This window comes from Ascochyta rabiei, chromosome 21, assembly GCF_004011695.2.
Source record: "Ascochyta rabiei chromosome 21, complete sequence".
Classification (NCBI taxonomy): Eukaryota; Fungi; Ascomycota; class Dothideomycetes; order Pleosporales; family Didymellaceae; genus Ascochyta; species Ascochyta rabiei.
The window spans coordinates 642,902-663,067 of NC_082425.1; the positions used below are offsets into that span (position 1 = coordinate 642,902).

At 51.6% G+C, this 20,166-nt stretch overlaps 7 protein-coding genes across 8 annotated transcripts, besides 6 other annotated features; 5 read left to right on the forward strand and 2 right to left on the reverse strand.

Moving 5' to 3' along the window:
• Positions 1 to 66: 66 nt before the first annotated feature.
• On the forward strand, positions 67 to 1,893 carry EKO05_0011040 (uncharacterized protein; the record flags this gene model as incomplete). The annotated part of the gene is made up of 1 exon (XM_038947384.2): positions 67 to 1,893. One exon carries the CDS (start codon positions 67 to 69, stop codon positions 1,891 to 1,893), a length of 1,827 nt encoding a protein of 608 aa, XP_038793296.2.
• Positions 1,894 to 2,673: 780 nt separating this feature from the next.
• Positions 2,674 to 6,955, reverse strand: EKO05_0011041 (uncharacterized protein; the record flags this gene model as incomplete). The annotated part of the gene is made up of 2 exons (XM_038943742.1): positions 2,674 to 3,989; positions 4,171 to 6,955. The coding sequence occupies 2 exons, from the start codon at positions 6,953 to 6,955 to the stop codon at positions 2,674 to 2,676; spliced, it is 4,101 nt and encodes a 1,366-aa protein (XP_038793297.1).
• Positions 4,914 to 4,945: a tandem repeat.
• Positions 4,946 to 4,961: a tandem repeat.
• Positions 6,326 to 6,352: a tandem repeat.
• An 839-nt stretch (positions 6,956 to 7,794) lies between the features above and the next one.
• On the forward strand, positions 7,795 to 8,844 carry EKO05_0011042 (ATP-dependent 3'-5' DNA helicase; the record flags this gene model as incomplete). Of its 2 annotated transcripts, XM_059637900.1 has the most annotated exons (4): positions 7,795 to 7,986; positions 8,281 to 8,434; positions 8,507 to 8,743; positions 8,816 to 8,844. In XM_059637900.1, 4 exons carry the CDS (start codon positions 7,795 to 7,797, stop codon positions 8,842 to 8,844), a joined length of 612 nt encoding a protein of 203 aa, XP_059493883.1. The 2 variants fall into 2 exon arrangements, with proteins under 2 accessions (XP_059493883.1, XP_038793298.1); XM_038943729.2 differs by having other exon boundaries at positions 7,795 to 8,434.
• Positions 7,952 to 7,981: a tandem repeat.
• Positions 8,845 to 9,240: 396 nt separating the features above from the next.
• Positions 9,241 to 9,278: a tandem repeat.
• A 399-nt stretch (positions 9,279 to 9,677) lies between these two features.
• Positions 9,678 to 10,226, reverse strand: EKO05_0011043 (uncharacterized protein; the record flags this gene model as incomplete). The annotated part of the gene is made up of 1 exon (XM_038947385.1): positions 9,678 to 10,226. One exon carries the CDS (start codon positions 10,224 to 10,226, stop codon positions 9,678 to 9,680), a length of 549 nt encoding a protein of 182 aa, XP_038793299.1.
• Positions 10,227 to 11,003: 777 nt separating this feature from the next.
• Positions 11,004 to 11,034: a tandem repeat.
• Positions 11,035 to 11,306: 272 nt separating this feature from the next.
• EKO05_0011044 (Bis(5'-adenosyl)-triphosphatase) lies at positions 11,307 to 11,985 on the forward strand (the record flags this gene model as incomplete). Its single annotated transcript, XM_038943720.1, has 2 exons — positions 11,307 to 11,360; positions 11,473 to 11,985. 2 exons carry the CDS (start codon positions 11,307 to 11,309, stop codon positions 11,983 to 11,985), a joined length of 567 nt encoding a protein of 188 aa, XP_038793300.1.
• Positions 11,986 to 14,020: 2,035 nt separating this feature from the next.
• EKO05_0011045 (uncharacterized protein) lies at positions 14,021 to 15,850 on the forward strand (the record flags this gene model as incomplete). The annotated part of the gene is made up of 1 exon (XM_038947386.1): positions 14,021 to 15,850. The coding sequence occupies one exon, from the start codon at positions 14,021 to 14,023 to the stop codon at positions 15,848 to 15,850; it is 1,830 nt and encodes a 609-aa protein (XP_038793302.1).
• A 419-nt stretch (positions 15,851 to 16,269) lies between these two features.
• Positions 16,270 to 20,057, forward strand: EKO05_0011046 (Structural maintenance of chromosomes protein 2; the record flags this gene model as incomplete). Its single annotated transcript, XM_038943719.2, has 6 exons — positions 16,270 to 16,296; positions 16,344 to 16,384; positions 16,434 to 16,554; positions 16,606 to 18,642; positions 18,690 to 19,738; positions 19,790 to 20,057. 6 exons carry the CDS (start codon positions 16,270 to 16,272, stop codon positions 20,055 to 20,057), a joined length of 3,543 nt encoding a protein of 1,180 aa, XP_038793303.2.
• Positions 20,058 to 20,166: the final 109 nt, after the last annotated feature.

Genomic DNA, 20,166 nt, shown 5'->3' on the forward strand with positions numbered 1-20,166 from the left:
GGGCTAAGTAGTGTCAGCAACCCGGAGCCTGGGATCCACCGTGCAAGTTGGCATTTTGTGTCAACTATGAATGAAGGGAAGCCAACGGAAATAACATGTCGTCATCGGCAGCGACCTCTGAGTGACGCCGAGACGATTCCGTATCCAGTTAGTGCCAAACAACGAACGCGCCTTGCCTGTCTGAGCTTCACTTCCCCTTCCATCCCTCACCTCTTAACACCAAGACGCGTGACGCCAATCGTAAACTGTTGTTTCGAAAACTATTTCGCGCGTCAAAGTGCATACGCTATGGCGTCATTGCAGAACTTCGTCAAAAATCGCAATGGCCAAGCAGGCACTTCCCAAAACGGGCTGGGGCCAGTCAACCCTTCGCGACAAGCTGCTGCAGCGAACGCGAGGGTTCCAGTAACAAGACCTGGTGTCTCTCGGGCGCCTGTAGCTCAACACGGGCTTCCGCTTCGTGGTGAGAGTGTCAATCAACAACAATCTGCATCGTTGTCACAACACTTGCAGCAACGACCATCAGGCGAGGGTCGAAAATGCGATATTTACGACACTGACGCCGAGAGCCTTAACTCCACAGCCAATCGTTCGGTCATACAGGTTGAAAACAGCCCTCACGGTGACCAGGAGCCGCTGCAGCTTGAGGACGAGGACACGGAGACTGATGGCGACGGTGAAGCTTCTAGCGACGGTGAAGCTTCTAGCGAAGATGATTACGACGGGGAGGAGGGGTACCAATTCAACGAAGAAATGAAGGACTACCTTGCACGAAATGGCAAGGGTCACGCTAGCTACAACGAGCGGGTGCAATTTATGCAGGAAACCCAGCCTCACCTCTTCCGCACAGTCGAGGGTGATTCATATCCTACAACTACCGAGGGTAATCTTACGGAATTGGGAGAGAATCAAGAGGCACATATCGAAGATCTTGTTTCGCCTTCGCCCTCTCCACAACGCGGTTTTCAACAAGGTCCAAGTGCTGCGCTCTTCAATCATCAGCCCTTGCAGCAAGAAACAATTTCCAATCTGCAGCGGACCAATTCTGGCGCACTTCAAGGTTCTAAAATCTACAAAATGGGTGAGCAAATCCGTGGGCAACAACGCACTGACGGAGTTCGCGGACAGCAAGGCCAGCAGCACGACGTAGTCCATCCACCAATAAGCCAACTACCATCGCATAGCCAGGTAAATCGCGAGCAGGGCTCTGCTACAGCTACGCAGGGTCGCCAAGAGGTAACAGTACAGGATCGTCAAGCCGTACTTTTTCAACAAACTCCAAACCTGCCATCGGGACCAGGACCTTTTCAAAAACCCCACCCAAAGATTACTGAACCTACCGCTCTCTTGAAATATGCTTCAACGATACGCGCCAAAGTAGTACCTACTATCCAACAGTACATCGAGCCTACCTCAGTGGAAGAGCCACCAGCATCTCCAAATGTCGATTACAAGCCTGAGGTTCTCTTCAACTTGGACTACGAGCAGTTAGCACACGAAAATTTCGACAAAGATCCGCGTGCGAGTGAGCCGGTTCTACCTGAAGACATGCTTGAGAAGTCACTGGTTGAGCGTTTGCAGTTTGTACACCGCAGCTTTGATCCTGCGGCGCAAGCTGAGTTCTTTGGTGCGCTTTCGACCACTGAGTGGGAGGATGCCGGTGACTGGTTTCTAGATCAATTCAGCAGACTCATCAAGATGACGAAAGACGCACGGCAGAAGAAACGCAAGGCGGCCCAAGAGCTTGAACAGGAGATCGAGAGGCGTCACGCACATGTTGCAAAGAAGCAAAAACTTGTCGAAGGTGCAATGATCAAGATGAAGATGCAGGGAGAGGGACTCGTACCAACGAGTCCGAGGGCATCTAAAAGTTCTCGACCAAGGAAAACTTGAAGCAAACGTTCGATCTTTAATGCGTCCGATAGGCACCTTCAAGAGGTATTACGAGGTTCCAAAAAGTGGACAGTATGGCAGTTTGCATGCAGGTTAGCGTGCTTGGCGGAGTGGTCACTGTAGTGTCAATGTTGCTAGGTAGCATCTGTTCTATACCCGTATGTTTGAACCTTAATCATCTGGATTGAGAAGACCATACACTGTGTGATCTGCTGATCTCTTATTACCCAAATGCACCACATCCAGTGCGGCGCATGCTTTCCCTAGAGACCTGGTTAAGGAAGGCGACTTCTTGGCCAACTTCTGCGACAGGGTAAGTCAGATGCACTCGAAGCACACGCAACCACCCGAGACTGCAAGAATTGAGAAGACTGGTCGTTATGGTATGTGCATCGCTATTCTGGTCGCCAAAGCCTACTAAACAGCGTGTTTCATTGATTTAGCATAACTTCGGCGGCATTTACATCGTCTCATGCAAGCACCAAGTTTTTCTGGGAAGGGGCATATCCTGGATAATCTTAGGTGAAGCACAGAAAGCCAAGAGTTTAGCAATGAGTTTGGCGACTTAATATATACGGGTGTGAAGAAACAGCATTGAATGAAATAAGTACATGGCACCATCACGCCTATGCTCGGACAAATACACAATGCTAACCACTTGCCCATTAGCACACTGATTCTAACTTCCCTAGTTCCAATCAAAACCCTTCCAAAACTAAACTCCGCCCTCACGCTTCTTCATGCTCGGCTTCGGGCGCCGTCGAAGACCGTCCTTCGGCCTCATGGTCGTTTTGTAGCCCTTGTTGCTTCAGGCAACAGCAACGTCGGGTCCGAGTGCGCATCAGGTTTTCTGGACATCTGAACAAACGTGGTATCAGATTTGAAGGACTCTGGGTCTTCAAAAGACCCCACCTGGACAGTGAGTTTCGGAACAGGTTTGGGCAAGTCGTGGAGTCTCTGCAGCATTGCTGGTTCGTAGGCGGTCATGATGCGAAACCGGACCTCGCCGTTTCTGAGTCCGGGGTCTTCGATCGCTTGTAATCGCTGGACTGTTGCTGCGTCGAAAACAGTAGTGTCGTTGATCCATACGGTGCTGAAGTTTGCGTCTTGCTCGTGCAGGAATGTTTTCTTGAACTTCATGTGCAGTGCAGCACGGTATGTGACGAGGTTCACTCTGTCATTATGTATCGTTGCTTTCAATTTTAGCTCGGGGCTTGCTTGGTACCAGAGCTTGAAATCCAATGCGTCCATGTGGGCGAAGTCTGGAAGTTTGGTTACGTTGTTGGGCCAATCTTGTTTGGTGGTGTCCCAAGGGAGGAAGAGGGATGTGTCTTCGAGATTAAGGATGTAAAGCTCTTGACCGATGTAGATCTCGATTATTGGGTCTTCAACTGTTGCTTCACTTTCGAAAGACAAGCTGATCTGAGGATCGAGAATTTGCTCATCTGCAATCGTTTCGTAGTCTGAATCGTCTATATGACTGTTGTTTGAATCAGCCTTTGCTCTAGATCTTCCCGAAGAAGGCAGACGACTTGTCTTAGGTCTCTTCGCGGCACCGATTTCATTCTCCGTGTCATCATCTTCAGATTCGCGATGGTGCTTTCTGCTGCAGTCGGATATGTTACCACCGCCAGAGTCCGAATCTTCTGACCCAGAAGAAGACGTAGAGGAATCTAATGTATGACCAGACTCATCAGAATCAGGAGCATCAGATAACCTAAGAAATTTAGACAATGACTCAGATCCACTACTATCATCTCCGCCGCCAGCTGCAGAAGAAGACCCCGCGCTAGATCTAGTCGACCTAGTTCTTCTATAAGTCTCAGAGAATCTATCACCGGCATTTTCCTCTTCAGAGGCATGTGTCGTCGAGACTGCGAGAGCCGGAAATTTCAAGCTCTCCAGGCCGTCAGCTGAAGCCTGGATAGTCTTTGCAGCATCTTGGAGAGCTTTCATTCCACCCATAGCTTGCCGATGCTGTGCGTTGCGGGAAGACAACTTGTCTTTGGTTGATTCGCTCCAGCTGGGGCTTTTTCTGTTGTTACTTGTTTGCTCAGGAAGCTTGGCCATGCTGTCAGTCGGTGTACGTGCGGGTACTACGTGTATTGGTTAGTCTGCATTCGTTATTTAACCATGATTCCAATGTCGGTTGCGTCTATGATTCGAAGTTTCTGTCTCTTCGGACTACACTTTGTAGAATAACATTGAGAGCTAATCAATCAAGAAAAAGCAGGATAGCATGCAAAAGACAACACCCAACACATTAGCTCGACGTACCTCCGAATCCCGATTTACTATGCTTTTTACTCTTGTTCGAAGAAGCGTCCTCATAATTGCCGTCTTCTTCTTCGCGCTTCCGTTTGGGGGAAGCAGTACCCAAGTCGTTCGAACTATCTTTTGATTTACCTGACCACTCGCTGGGTGCTGAGCTCAGAGAGCTATTAGAATCCACCTCCATGAATTCATCCGTAAGATAGATCTGATCCGCACGAGGAGTTGGACTCGGTGACGTGTCACGGCAGTAGTGTGCCTCCATTCTCGAGCGAATCACACCGGTAAGTCCTTCCCAGTCCGCTTCTCGTTCCTCGTCGCTGAACACAACTGTATCTCTTAACCAGAGTTCGGTGCAGTTGTGATCGTTCTCTTCACCAAAATTTTCACCTTGCTCCGTGACGAACAAAAAGGCTCTCCAAGAGACAGTGTTGACATTTTGCTGGTGAAGTCTGGGGTCCGCCAGTTTGTCGGGCGTTTGGAACTCGGCGAGATCGACTTCGAACATGGTACGAAAGTCTTGGAGACCAACAGGTTTCGCGGTGGGCTGATCCCATCCGCTGGTGTTGCCGTCAATGGACTCGTTGGAGTCAGTGTTGTTACCATCTAGCCCAGATCCATTCTGATCTGGGTCGGGAGGAGCACCGCCATTTTCATCTTCGCTCTGACCAGCGCCACTGCGGTTATCGTCATCACTGCCGTTGCTTTTGCCCGACTTGTCGATTCCACTATCTTGAGGCTCATCATTATCACCGCCACCGTCATCGTCATCGTCACTGTCTTTGTCGTTGTTGTTGCTACTGCCTAAACCAGGCGCTTTCGGCTTGTACCTTGCGAGATATGCCAAAAGACCGGTCAACCTATCAGTCTCGTAATGCTGCATCATCATTAATCTTATTTCCCCATTTCTCAATCTATCATCCTGAAGGTTCTTGATGGCGACCAAACGCGGGTCATGCGGATTGAAGACAGTTTCGTCATTGGACCAGACAGCCTCGAAGTTATCGTCTGGTTCTCCTAAGAAGGTCTTCTTATACTTCAAGTGTAGCATAGCGCAAGATGTGGCATCCGAATGCTTCTTGTCTGTCTCCTTGTGCTCTCGAATCTTGGGGTGTTTCCTGACCCATGCTCCTATCGATCCTTTCTTGAGCTCTTCGGTAAAGTCTGGCAGTTCCTTCACACTTCTTGGCCAGCCTTCGGTGCATTTCTCATGTGCTGGCCAGATGGTTTTGTCGTCTAGTGGGACGTTGCAGTATCGCTGTCGACCCAGATATATATCTGCAGTAGGATCTCTGATGGTCTTGTTAGAGTCTTGGCTCTCTGGTCCCGAACCGTTTGCTCCTGCTTCACCTGCATGTGATGCAAGTTTTGATTGCTGCAATGAATAGAATAGTGCCTGTGCTTCTACATCCCCGACGCTTTTGTAGATGTCGGGATTGTCAATTTTGTCTTGCCTAAATGCAGCCATGAAGTTTGAATCCGGCTTAAAGTTGCGTGGTACTCCCGAAAGTCGTTTTGTGTCAGGCAGAATAGGTGTAGCTGCTTTGTCCCGATATGCATCAACAGAACGTTGTAGCTGCTCAACAGGCAGGACATTGAGAATGCGAAGTAAGTCTGGAGAGAGCTGGAAAGGTACCACGCCGGGCCGTTCAGCTTCTTGTTGGATGAGTCTGCGCAGCTCCCGGCGAGCAAGCATGGAATCAAACCGAAGTTGACCCCGTTCACTCCTTGGAAACATCTTGCGGAGGCCAATCTGGTCCAGTGTTGTAGCTCGCTCGAAGATGTGCTCTAAGAAGGCGAACATGAAGGGTCCGCAGGGCCCACCGTCGTTCCCGGAGTAAGAGTTATCTGTTGCTTGCTGTGGAACGTACTTGAGAGTACTCGTTGTGAACCCGCCCTTAGAAAAGCCATGGTCTTCGCCGAGTAAAGTATCAATACCACAAAGAACTCTGCCTGCAGCAATTGCTGTGGGATGCATATGCCCAAACTTTAGCTTTTTGGGTTTGTCTGATCTTTGTTCCAGAGTGATGATACTGTCGACCCATCGTGCAACTTTCTGTGTCTTGTCTATGATGAGAAGTCCCCAGTGTGTACCGTGCTGCACTGGACCCTTAGGCTCCTTGCTGCTCTCCTTCTTGCTGTTCCCCTTCTTCTTGCAGCTTTTCTTCTTTTCTTTCTTCTCTTTCTTCTCATCATCACACTGTCCTAGATCCTGTGATCCATTTAACAGGCTCTTGTTCAATATGGGTTCTTTACTAACTGCTGGCCTACGTGAGGGCTTTTTTGATGATGGGACAGTAGGTTCGTCGTCAGTTAGATTATTCTTGTTGGAGCTTTCACCAACGTTCGCCAAGTCCAGTATCCCATCGCTGCATGGTATGATGATCCACCGTTTGTCCAGGTTCAATAACGTTGGCTGTAAGGTAGCGCACATTTCGAGCACTTCTGCACGTGTATATGTTCCGATTCCGAGTTGGTAAAGTTTTTGTGCGTGTACGTCAGATATGATTACGGTGTTCGAGCGATTCCACTTCCTCGCCGATAATTCAAGAGAGAGGACCAGTGTCTGGTCGGGCATATAACATTCTGGGAAATCTGTGTGAACAATATTCAGGAACTCTTCCATAGTGATCCATGCGTCTGTGCCATCCTCGAGGTCGTACCGTATGTATTTATTGTTAAGCCACTGTGTTACGGTTTCTTCGTCTTCATCTCTGGGAGTTAAGGGCTCAGTGGGCGATGAGGGTACAGTCTCGGGCTCAACAGGACCACCAACAGCGTTCATAGTCATTCTGGGTAAGTTTGTATCGTTTGTATCGTATGTGTGTACACTGGAAACGACGACAGATGTGTTCAGCAACGCGGTGTGCTGTGTTTGGGCGAACACTTGGAGACATGATACCTATACGCTTTGAAGCACCTGCAACTTGGACAAAGGACTTGACGCAGGATACGAAGATGAAAACAGCGGACTACCATGTTCAACACCGAGATAACAACACAGGCACCGTAGCTTTGTGATGGTGTTAGGACTTTCAACAAAGAATGCACGCTAAAAACATCCTACCTTACAACAATAGCCTTTGATCTGCTGTCAATGGGTCGATAACGGTCATAGCTGACTCGAACCTCTTCATGATCTTGTGCTAAATCGAGGAGCTTGCCGGCCTGACTTGCTCCTTCCTTTTCTACGCGTGAGGCTTTGCAATGTAAAAAGTACCCTAGCGACCGAAGTGTTGACCATGTGTTGCTGATGAGCATTGACAGTGTCCCGTTGTAACAAGGGCTGAAAGGAAACACGGACGAAAAGGTGAAGGTGAGGTGAGAAGTCGGCCGTTGGTGCAATGCACCTGGTCATCTGCTTTGCAGTTCACTCAAGAAATCGTATCGCGGTGTCGGCAGATGCAGCCATCTCAGCGGAGCATCATGGTCGCGGCTGGTGGTGCGGTGTGTTGGCTCGAGGTGATGAGTTTGCAAATGAAGAAGTGGTGCTGGCTCGAGACCGACATGACAAGCAGCGACGCAGAGAGGAGCATCTCACGTGGAGCCCAACGCACCTAGGGTCAGTCGCCTTGATGTCAGAAGCAGGTGTAGTGATGCAGTGATGCACCACACCGTATTCCCCCACTAATGCGTTCCCTAGCAACGCATCCTTGGCGGCCAAATCTCGCGCTCGATGCACTCCCAGGTCCGACCACGCTGCATGGTCAAACAGCCCCTTCAGCACTTCGTTCGACACCTCATACCCCGTACAATCCGCTATTTGGACGCCGAGATACTCTTCTGTCATACACTACCACATCTATACACATACACACAATGGTGAGTAACACGCTGGATTTGTTTACTGCAGAGGGAAGCGGGGAGTGAGTGGTTGCTGCGCATTCGCTGGTTGGCTGCCGCTGCCGGTCAACAAGCAAGGAACAAAAGCGGCAGCGACACAAACAGACCCCTTTCAGGTTCCTTTTGTTGGCGCTCTGTTACACGACGTCCAAACACACATCTACCTGCTCGGCGCACGCACTCGACCGCGGCTCTTAAACAGAAACATATGCACAACGAGCCGTCAACAAGGAGCTGAAACAAAAGAACACAATGAATAACCACGACCACCAGGCCTCCACCAACTACCGCGAAGCATTCCAGCTCTTCGACAAGCGCGGCAACGGACGCGTCGACCGCGGATCTCTGGGCGACTTGCTGCGCGCCTGTGGGCAGAACCCTACCCTCGCCGAGATTACGGATCTCGAGCGCGGTGTAGGCACCGACTGTACGTCTCTCTACGCTTTGCGCTCACACCGACCGCACCGGCACAACTACAGCTCGCTAACCCCGTTCGCAGTCGACTTCGACACCTTCTCCAAGATCCTCAACCGCCCCGGCGGCTTCCGCGAACCCTTCGACATTGAAGAATACATCCGCGGGTTCCAGGTCTTCGACAAGGACCGGTCAGGCTTCGTCGGCAAGGGCCAGATCAAGTACATTCTGACAAACTTGGGCGAGAAGATGACCGAGGAGGAGGTCGACGAGCTGTTCAAGAGCACAATCGACGCAAGCAACGACGAAGTCGACTACAGGGGTAAGTCGCAACATCATCACATGCGTGCATGGTGCAGAGAGGACGAGCGAGCAGAGGCTAACGTGGACGCAGAATTCGTCAAGACGATTGCAGAGAACTAGACGGCGAGGTAATTGGCGAGGGAGTGGGTACGTTCTTACGATCTTTCGGCTCTGTGGACGGGCGAGGGAGGTTTCATGTTTATGGTTTCAGCATGCGGATACTGGCGTTGGGATACTCAAGGGCACTGGTCTTCCTTGTCATTGGGACAAGGGGAGCGGAGTTATGTAGCCAGGCTGCTACTGCGGCCTCAATGACACACGATTCACGCACACGATTCTCTGGCTCTCGCATACCAACGAGTGAAAGACGACGGATAGGCAAGGTTGCAATAGCAACTGTTTATACACCACTAGTATGTGAGCTGTCACCATTCTTGTCAGACAGCAACGCATTTATTCTGAGCTGGGTTAGTCGCATCACATATACCAAGCAATGCATGGATTCTGGTTTGGATTCATCATATCGCTCACATCACTCACATCACTGACCTCACCATTCCAAGACGCCCTATTTGCGGTATCAATGAATTGATTCAAGACTTGTTTTTGGTCCAATGGGCCACGTCTAGGGAGTTGTAGGCTTCTATGTAGCATGAGAAGCCTTGCGCGTTCGCCAGTGGGGTATCGCGTATGATGATAGATGAGAAATCAAGACAGGAAATACCAAAAAAAAAAAAAAAAGCGATATCCACAAAGCAAATCTCGCCATCCAGTTGCTTGCTAGGATGCTACCGTAACGCCGACCTAATCCAACGGAATGTGTGCATGGATGAAACAATAGAATGGAAGTCGTGATGACCATGAGGCGTTCCCGCGGGACTGCCGCGGGATGGCCGTTGCTCACGGGTGGTGGGGAGCGTGAGGCTGAGACGAGACCCTGGCATGTGGGGAGCCTACGCAGCGACAGCAGTCGCAGACGCCATGCCTGCGACACCACCACCACCACTGTTCGCCGCAGCACTTGCACTCTTCTTGTGGTTGATCATCTCCGAGGTTGTCATGAAACCACCGGGAATGAGGAACACAATGTCGTCGCGGCGCCCTGTGCGATCTCCGCCGAACTGCGCCCAGTCCAGCTGGTAGCCCACGGCAAGGTTGCAGCGCCCGCAGCGCTGGAGGTAGCGCTTCTCGAAGCCGTCGTCGCTGGTCATCATCTCGGCGGAGCGCTCTTGGCGCGTGGAGAGAAGGAGGCCATAGTGGCCATTCGACGTCGAGTCCGACTTGTTCGACGAGGATGCAGGTGGGAGCGGCATGATGTGGGCCTTGTCTTGCGAATTCTGGCGTGTGGGAAGGGCGGGTAGAGGCGTGGTGGTAGCGAGGAGGAGGTGGCTGCACAGGCAGTGGTAGGTGTAGACTGTGTTGGAGGCTTGGAGAGTGATTTTGTCCTCAGCCGAAGGTGACGGCATGGCGAAGTAGGCGCGTGAAGACTGAACGATATCCATGGCGTCTTGGTAAGTATGTGTGTTGATTTCGAAAGTGAGCCAGTTGTGTGTGTTCGCGTTGTGGGCGTGGTGTCGCGGCAAGTGGGGCGCAACGCCTGGGGACTTTATATGGGGGTCGTAAGATTAACGTTGGAGACTGGACCACGGTATGGCTGGCAGCACCTGGTGTCTTATAGGCAGCTGGCGTAAAAGGCGTTCAGGAAGAGGTCGGCTGGCGTGCAGAGTGTGGTACAAAAGCTTATGGATGCAGTCCGACGAGGGAAACCGAGCACTCTTAAGCCCGTCCGGATTGGGGTTGAAACGGAACTTCGCACGCTTAATGCTGACAAGAAGCAGGCCAAGCACTCGAGGTCGTGAGGGGCCGAGGGGCTCCTGCTCCAAATGGGCAGCCAAGGCGAGAGCCGTGGGTGCCTGAGCGAATGCGTGTGTTAGGATGAGGCTCAAAGGTCAAGTGGAGTCGCAGCACGTAGGAGGCGCCGTCGCTGCGTGAAACGGTATGCCGCAGCCAAGAGACGTACTCGGCCGTTCTGGGTGGGAAAAGGCAGCCGAGCTAAGAAAAGCCTGGCAAGCGCTTGTCCAAAAAGTCAACGAGAGGGTCCACAAGACGATTCACAGAAGCAGCACTGGACTGATAAGACGGTCGAGTGCGATGTGTTGAGATGCCCACGGCGACCTCTGTGTGGTGGCGGGCGCTTTATACGCAGCGTGATTGCAGACCACTTGGGCGAGTTGCCAACAACCCCCCGAGGGCCGCCGTTACGGTCGCCACGACCATCCGTGGAGAGTGGAGAGTGGGGAGTGGAGAGTGTACCCATGTAAACAAAGATGGAAGTTGGAACGAATAGATTGCGCGCAACCCACCACGCGTTCCTGGCATGTGACACGGTTGCGCCTCCCCAAAGCACCCAGTCCACTCGCCTAGAGCTGCCCAGGTGCTGTCCCTGCATGCAAGTTGGGAAGGGAAGCTTTGGAGTTTCCACGCCCACTCTGTTTCGGAAGCGCTCGCGAGCGCTAACGCATTCTCTTGGCTGTGTGCTGAGGCAACGCTGCGACGGCCACGACTTTCTGCCAGCAAGCGGCATGTCGATCACAAAGGATGTGGTCAGATTTGGCACCTTCGTGGTAACAAGTCAGGTGTGTATTACACTGGCTCCCCATTGGCGGCGCGCTGCCTAGCTGTGACGTGATGGAGTGAACAATACCGTGCACGCCGGCTCGCTTTTGGATTGTCTGCTTACAACTGCAGGTCTTCCATCTGACTCGTCTGTCATTCGCAATCGTAAACCTCAAACCACTGCTACCCGGCCACGTGCTGGTTTCACCTCGGCGGGTCGTGCCGCGCTTCAACGATCTTTCGGCCGCCGAGGTGCAAGACCTCTTCCTGACCGTGCAGCGTGTGTCTCGCATGGTAGAGCGTGTCTTTGCTGCCTCGTCTCTGAATATAGCCATACAGGATGGTGCAGACGCGGGTCAGAGCGTCCCACACGTCCATGCCCACATCATCCCTCGAAAGAAGCATGACCTGGAGCACAAGGGCGGCACCGATGCTATATACGAGATGATGGAGAGCGAGGAAGCCCACCTCGGCAACCAGATGAGGGACAAGGAAAAGGCTGCTCAAGCTGACTTCGCCAAAGACGAGGAAAGAGTGAGGTTCCCGGCAGTGGACAATGACAGTCGCAAGCCGAGGAGTGACGAAGAGATGCGGAAAGAGGCAGAATGGCTGGCAGAAGAGATGGCGAAGGATGAGCAAGTATAAAGTACTCTGAAGGTGACCAAACAACATAGTAAGGCTGAAGCAAATCACCACTACTACCTTTGCATGAGGGACATAGCCTCAAAAGCTGTTTGTCGAGTCTGTACTACCACCAAGCAGGTAGCACTGTAGTTCTTCCTGGGCCTTCAATCCTTGTCCTTCCTCATTCCTGGTTACCGTAACGACAGAGCAGCCTAACATCACACCCTCGAATTCCACGTTCGGACATCGACAAAGAGGTGCGGAGGGCACTCGCCGAAGACAAGTTGCACAAAAGTGCACTGATAATTCCGTAGAGTTTAACCTGTCGACATGTCAACATGAATCTTGGCTCGCTACACGGGTTTTGTGTCTTCATCTTCACTTGCTCTTCCTTAGCCTTTCCACGCCTGAGCTTGGCACGCAACAACCACGGCTATTCGTAAATCCGTCACGTCAGGCTCGCTGCGTCACAACACAACAACTACAAGAAAAAGAAGAGGGATATTGGCTACTTCCAGCATGACGAATCCGATCTGTGACTTGCCTCCGTCGCTCGCTGTCCTTACCACGAGCCTGCCTTCAATCATGCAGCCGACTACTTCGCCTTTTGCGCAGCTTCCTTCCGAATTGATGCGCCAGATCTTCATGGAACTTGTTCCACACAAAGTCACATTCGTATTCACTCAGCTGTACTCTTCTAGGGCTCGCAAGACGCGACGGTATGTCCAAGCTCACTCGAGAGATAACTCGGAAAACTCGAGTGACTTACCTTATCATCCGTCATGCATTGTTCAAGCGGATCTAAGCACTTACGCCTCACTTTTACGCACATCTAGAATGTCCTACTTAGAATCTCGAGGTATGCCGTGCACTACTTGATGAGTAAGCTATACGCTAATGACTTTCCCCAGCTGTTCTGTACAGTACCAACCATTTCTCCTTTTCGAGTACTCTTTGTATGTCGAGAGGAAAGCTTGGTTTGATGCAGGCGCACAATCTCCGTGAAATCAGAAACATTGAACTTGTTCTTGAAACGTATCGCCCAGCCGCGGAACATGAGCGGTTCCTCAAAAGCTTCGTGAAGATGATCAGTGCGCAGGGCGAAGATGCCTCCAACACGTCCATGCTCAAACGACTGCAAGTAAGGCTCGAATACAGTGGACTGAACTGCAAGTACGAAGAACTCGCAGCAGCGAGCTCTGCTGCCGCTTGTGTATCCTATCTGTCCAACCGAAGCATAGAGAGTTGCATGTTTACTCTGGAAGCACTTACTGAACTTCCCAAGGTTGGACAGGTCAGAATATTCGGTCCTCCTGCCTGGCTTGTTCACTGTCTCGAAACCTGTATCCAAGACGGAGGAGGAAGCGCTGTCCCAGAGTTGTGTTGGCAGACCAGGAAGACCAAGCATCATGCGGCACACCACGGATCAGTGCGTTTGGCCGGACAGCCCATCCTAGACTGGCAACAGTTTGCTCAACGAAACGGCATTGCCTTGTTGGAGAATGTCACGGGTTTTTATCGACGACACAACACAAGTTGCCCTCGGCAAAGCATCGAGGTTATGTCCGCCTCAGTGGGAACAGTCGGTCGGTCCCAAGACCATTGAAGTGATGAAGGAACTACGATGGCGTATGGGGGCGGCTAATGTCTACCACGCAGCAGTAGACATCGTAGCAGGAATTAGCCTAATGATTGTCGATCTTAGCAGTATGCCTGACTAGATGGCTCCGCGAGTCGAGCTGTGCATCCGTGCGAAGTAGTAGGGAGACGCGCGGGGACATTTGGGTTGTGCTATAGACTTCCTGGTACTTTGGAGCTGGAAGATACTGTGTGGGCCAACTATCAGTCTGAATGAATTAATTACATTAAACCTTGAACGGTTCTGAACGATGGTAAACTCAGTTGAAGATCCCACGTTCAAGAACGACTACACCAAGAAAGGCAAGGCGTCAACGGCCAGCACGCACCTGTGTCTCATCACAGCCTCCAGCCCCCACAATGTCTCTCATCAATCAACATTCCCCCTTGCCGTGGCCTCGAGCATTGTGACCGGAGCATGTCCAATCTTGCGCGTCCTGACGCGCCAAGAAGTTACAAAGATGAAGCAGACGGTACGAGAGCCGAAGATGCCGCCGACGCCGATGAGGAAGCGCAATTGCTATTGAGAGAAGAGATGGAGTTCGAAGACAACGACCTAGCAAAGCAACCACCAGAAAAGAGGCCCGCTGGCTTCTCGGGTTTTCTAAGTGGGCCCCAACCTCCACGCACGCAAAAGATCAACCCCTTCTTTCCATCTTTCCAGAAGGGCCCTGCCAAGCTATTGAAGCGGCTGCTGCCACGTCAAAACCATCAGAACTTTCTCCTGAATGCAGTCTTAGTAGCTTGGCTCTTGCTTTTCGTGGGCTTCTTGGCTGCGGAATTGCCCACAGTCGCTGGCGACGGCAGGTATGTAGTCAACCTTGACTGTACTGACTCGCTCTGGAAACGCAAGAATGAGTGTGGTATCGATGGAGTCAATTGCCATCCTTTCAACAACTTTTCTTTTGCTTTTCGGTGTCCATCGAAATGTGCAGATGTGCAGTTGCTCAATCCACATGCCGTTGGCCCTTTTGATGCCAACTACCGCCCTCTCGTTGTTGGTACCGAGACATACAGAGGTGACAGCTTTGTCTGTGGCTCTGCGATACATGCTGGACTCATCGGCAGCCGGAGTGGCGGTTGTGGTCGTGTCAACGTTGTTGGCGAATACAGCAACTTTACGAGCACGAAGAGTTATGGCATCGAATCCATCCCATTCGACTCGCGCTTCCCTCTGTCGTTCACTTTCACATCTGGTGATGGCTTCAAATGCGGAAGCGAATCTCGCTCGGCTTTGCTCTTCATCTCTCTTCTTGTTACCACCATACTCTCTGTACTCTCGACGGAGACCAAGATATTTTTCCCCATCTTCATCATCCTCTTCGCACACGTCAGCTTTGTCTCCGATCCACCCCAGGCTTCATATCGTAACACCACGGTTCTGCCCGATCACCTCTCGATGTTCGCAAGACGACTGTTGCCAGCTTTGTTCGTCGCTGTCATCCTGTGGATGAGTGTGGTGAAACGCACACTATCTGGACTTGGCGCTCCCTTCGAGAAGACCATACTCTGGCTCGGCGGATTCTGGGTAGGAGCACTATCAAATTACACGCTTGACTGGATACCTATATCAAGGCTTACCGCCCACGATCTGGAAGCCCAACCTGGAGCCAAAGTGGCTCTGGCTGTCATCCTTGGTATACTTGTAATCATCATAGTCGGTCAGGTATATCATTTCTGGCTTGAAGGTCGTCTGCCGAGGTATCTCGGGTTGTTCGGACTGTTTGTTTTCGGCATCGTTTTCTGCCTCGCCATCCCTGGTGTCAACCTGAGAATCCATCATTACATCATCGGGCTATTGTTGTTACCTGGAACAAGCATGCAGACACGGCCATCTTTGCTCTATCAAGGCGTACTGCTTGGTCTGTTCGTCAACGGAATCGCTCGTTGGGACTTCGACTCGATCCTCCAGACGACCGCTGCCCTTCGAGATGACGGCAAGTTCAACTCGCTTGTACCTGCGATGATTGAGCCTCTCGTCAACTATAGCACTACCCAAGGCTTGTTGGCGTCGTTCTCCTGGAAGTACCTGCCTGTAGGCGTGGACGGGATCAGCGTCTTGGTCAATGACGTGGAACGTTACCGTGCTTTCTCTGACGAAAAAGCGAATGGTGGTCTGTTCGAGTGGAAGCGTCCGTCTAATGTGGCGGAAAACGAGTACTTTCGCTTTGCTTTTATCAAAAGTGGACGCACGTTGGATTACTCGAAGGCTGGGACACTTCTTAGCAATGGCTCCTGGACAATCTGAACATAAATTCCTACTTCCCGAAATGATAAATCGAGATAAAGCTGCCAAGTTGTACTAGAGACCACTTGCTTTCTGGGCAGATAGATTGCCAGCCTTTGTTGTTGCAGTCCAATGCCAGTCCATGAAGCCAGACAGGTAAGAGAGAGAAGAGCAAGCAGGCGATGTACATAATTGTCAGCCTTAACCAGCACGAAACAATGACATTCTCGGCAGACTCGTCGCGTTGGACAAAGTGTATACGGCATCCCAGAATTTGTTGATAGCAACGAGGGGCGATAGGGCTGAACGCGCCAGCACGCGGGCACGTGGACCCCTGTCTAGCGTGGTTTGTGCTGGTAGGCGAGCCCAGTGAATCTCATTGCGGCGCCCCAAACAAAACAGCGGCCCAGCGACCAACAACAACAGCACATGCGGCCACCATGAAGATCACAGAGCTGGTCATAGACGTGAGTATGCTGTCGAGGTCGTGCGACAACGACTGACGCATTTCTAGGGCTACAAGTCGTATGCTGTTCGAACAGTCATCTCTGGCTGGTCTGTTTACCCCAACGTCGCAAACCGTTCGAACGCTTACAGCAGGCAGGGACGACAGCTTCAACTCGATCACGGGACTGAACGGATCCGGGAAATCGAACATCCTCGACGCAATATGCTTCGTGCTGGGAATCACAAACCTGGGCGTCGTGCGAGCCCAGAATTTGCAGGTAGGCCAGACTGGGGGACGCGCACTCTGTACCCGCTGACCTGTCATTTAGGACCTCATCTACAAGCGCGGTCAAGCAGGCGTCACCAAAGCCAGCGTCACCATTACCTTTGACAATCGTGACACCAAGAACAGCCCTGTGGGCTTCGAGAACCTCCCCTCCATCGCCGTGACGAGAACCATTGTGCTTGGCGGAGCAAGCAAATACCTGATCAACGGAAACCGCGCGCAGCAAAATACCGTCCAAAACCTGTTCCAGTCGGTGCAGCTCAATATCAACAATCCAAACTTCCTCATCATGCAAGGACGCGTGACAAAGGTGCTGAACATGAAGCCGGTCGAGATTCTTTCAATGCTGGAGGAGGCTGCAGGCACACGCATGTTCGAGGACAGGCGAGACAAGGCCTACAAGACCATGGCGAAGAAAGAGGGCAAGGTGCAGGAGATCACAGAATTGCTGCGCGACGAGATCGACCCCAAGCTCGAGAAGCTGCGACAAGAAAAGCGCGCCTTCCTCGACTTCCAACAGACACAGAGCGAACTCGAGAAGCTCACAAAACTCGTCATCGCATACGACTACACACGCTTGCAAGAGCAACTGCAACAGTCTGGAGACGACCTGGAAGCCAAGAAGCAACGGACGAAAGACCTCGAGGAATCGACTGTGCGCATGAAGAAGGAGATTGAATTCCTGCAAGAAGACATCAAGAAAGTCAAGGCTACAAGAGAAAAGGAGCTTCGCAAAGGCGGTAAGTTCCAAGCGCTGGAAGAGGAGGTCAAAGCGAATTCGCATGAAGTTGTACGACTAGATACTGCTCTGGATCTGAAGAAGACTAGCATGGCCGAGGAGACCGATCAGAAAAAGAGCGTTGAGAAGAGCGTCAAAGAGCTAGAGAAGCAACTGCAGGGCAAGAAGATGGTGCACGAAAAGCTGCAAGAGAAGTATCAGGCTGCGCGCGATGAGCTGGCAAAGCAGACTGAGGAAGTGGAGAAGAAGGAGGAGCTGTTGCAGACGCTACAAACCGGTGTTGCCTCGAAAGAGGGCCAGGAGAGCGGTTACCAAGGTCAACTCCAGGATGCGAGAAACCGAGTCAGCGCTGCAGCCACTGAACAAGAGCAAGCCAAGCTTAAGATCTCTCATCTCGACAAGCAAATCAAGGATGATGAGCCTAAAGCTAAAAAAGCCAAGCAACAAAATTCGGGGCTGCTCAACGATCTCGAGGCACTGAAATCGCAGGCGCAGAAGCTCGAGGCTGACCTTACGAAAATGGGCTTCGATGAGAGCAAAGAGTCGGAAATGTACCAACAGGAGTCACACTTACAAGCCCGCATCCGCGAGCTGAAGCAGCAGGCGGATGAGCTGAGGCGGAAAGTCTCGAATATCGACTTCAGCTACAGCGATCCGTCTCCGAACTTCGATAGATCCAAGGTTAAGGGTCTAGTCGCTCAGCTCTTCACCTTGAAGAAAGAACACACCGACGCGGGTACTGCACTAGAAGTCTGTGCGGGTGGACGACTTTACAATGTGGTCGTTGACTCTGCCGCCACTGGTAAACAGTTGCTAGAGAATGGCAGGCTAAAGAAGCGAGTCACCATCATCCCCCTTAACAAGATTGCTGCGTTCCGAGCGTCTGCACAGAAGATTGGCGCTGCGCAAAAGATTGCTCCCGGGAAAGTTGACCTTGCCTTGTCACTTGTAGGGTACGATGACGAAGTCACGGCCGCCATGGAATACGTATTCGGTTCGACACTCGTCTGCGAAGATGCAGAGACTGCTAAGCGTGTGACCTTCGATCCTGCAGTGCGCATGAGGAGTGTCACGTTCCAGGGCGATACCTATGACCCTGCAGGTACCCTGTCTGGTGGCAGTGCACCACAATCGAGTGGTGTTCTGGTCACGATGCAGAAGCTCAATGAGATTATGACCGAACTTCGATCCCAGGAGCAGCAGCTCCAGCAACTCCAGGCTACTGTAGCAAGAGAGAAAAAAAGAATGGATGCTGCGCGCAAAACGAAGCAGGAACTCGATCTCAAGAAGCATGAGATCAAGCTTACAGAGGAGCAAATCAGCGGCAACTCTTCGTCGTCTGTACGTATCATCGTCGCAATCAGCCATAAATGCTAACGCTAGCTCAGATCATTCAAGCTATTGAAGAGATGAAGCAGAGTGTCGCCCAGCTGAAAGAGGATGTGAAAGCTGCTAAGGCCAGACAGGATGAGGCGAAAGCAGACATCAAGCGTATCGAGCGTGACATGAGCGAATTCAATAACAACAAAGACAGCAAGCTGGCGGAATTGCAGTCGTCACTCGAGAAGTTGAAGAAGGCCTTGAGCAAAAACAACGCAGCCATCAAGCCCTTGCAGTCAGAAGTGCGTGAGGCTATGGTGGAGTCTGAGCAGTGCGGCAGCGATCTTGCAGCAGCGCAAGAGCAGTTAGAGGATGTTCAGACAACGCTCAAGACACAACAGGAGGAAATCGATGAGCTCCTGGCGGAGCAGAAGCAGGCTCAAGATGCGCACGATATTGCACAGGCTCAATTAGCTGATGAGCAGGCAAAGCTGACTGGCTTCGACGAGGAGCTCCGGTCTCTCGAAGACACTATTCGCGCAAAGAACTCGTCGATTACAGAAGGTGGGCTAGAGCAACAAAGGCTTGCACACGAGATTGAGAAGTTCCACAAGGAGTCCGAAGGCGCAGCAGGGCGCATTGCCGCATTAGAGAAGGAACACGACTTCATCGCTAGCGACGCCGAGCTCTTCGGCCGCTCAGGGACTGTCTACGACTTCCGAGGCGTCAACATGGCCGATTGCAAACCCAAACGCAAGGCTCTCGAAGAACGCTTCCAGCAACGCAAGAACAAGATCAATCCGAAGGTCATGGCCATGATTGACAATGTCGAGAAGAAGGAAGCTAGTCTCAAGACCAACATGGCAACGGTCATCAAAGATAAGAAGAAGATCGAGGATACGATTCTTAAGCTTGATGAATATAAGAAGGAGGCCCTGCACAAGACATGGACAAAGGTTAATGCCGACTTCGGCGCGACCTTCAACTTGCTGTTGCCTGGTAGCTTTGCGAAATTGGACCCACCTGAGAACAAGACCATCTCGGATGGTTTGGAGGTCAAGGTCATGCTGGGCAAGGTCTGGAAGCAGTCCCTTACTGAGCTGTCTGGTGGTCAACGGTACTTTTTCCCTCCGTATCTCTCAACTTCATTTGCTAACGTTCTTCCCAGGTCTCTAATCGCGCTCTCGCTCATCATGGCACTACTCCAGTTCAAGCCAGCACCTATGTACATTCTGGACGAAGTTGACGCTGCGCTTGATATGTCACATACGCAGAACATCGGTCAACTTATCAAGACGAGGTTCAAGGGCTCACAATTCATTGTGGTTTCTCTAAAGGATGGCATGTTTCAGAACGCAAATCGCATCTTCAAAACGCGTTTTGTTGATGGCACAAGTGTTGTGCAGGCGACAACTGCTGCTGCAGAGGCGAGGTAACGGTGAAGACGTTGTATAATGTGTCATGAAGCGTGGCTTGGGATACCCGGTGCATATGGGCTGGTTTGGACGGATTTACTTTGCATAGCTTGGCGTTTGCGGCTTGTGT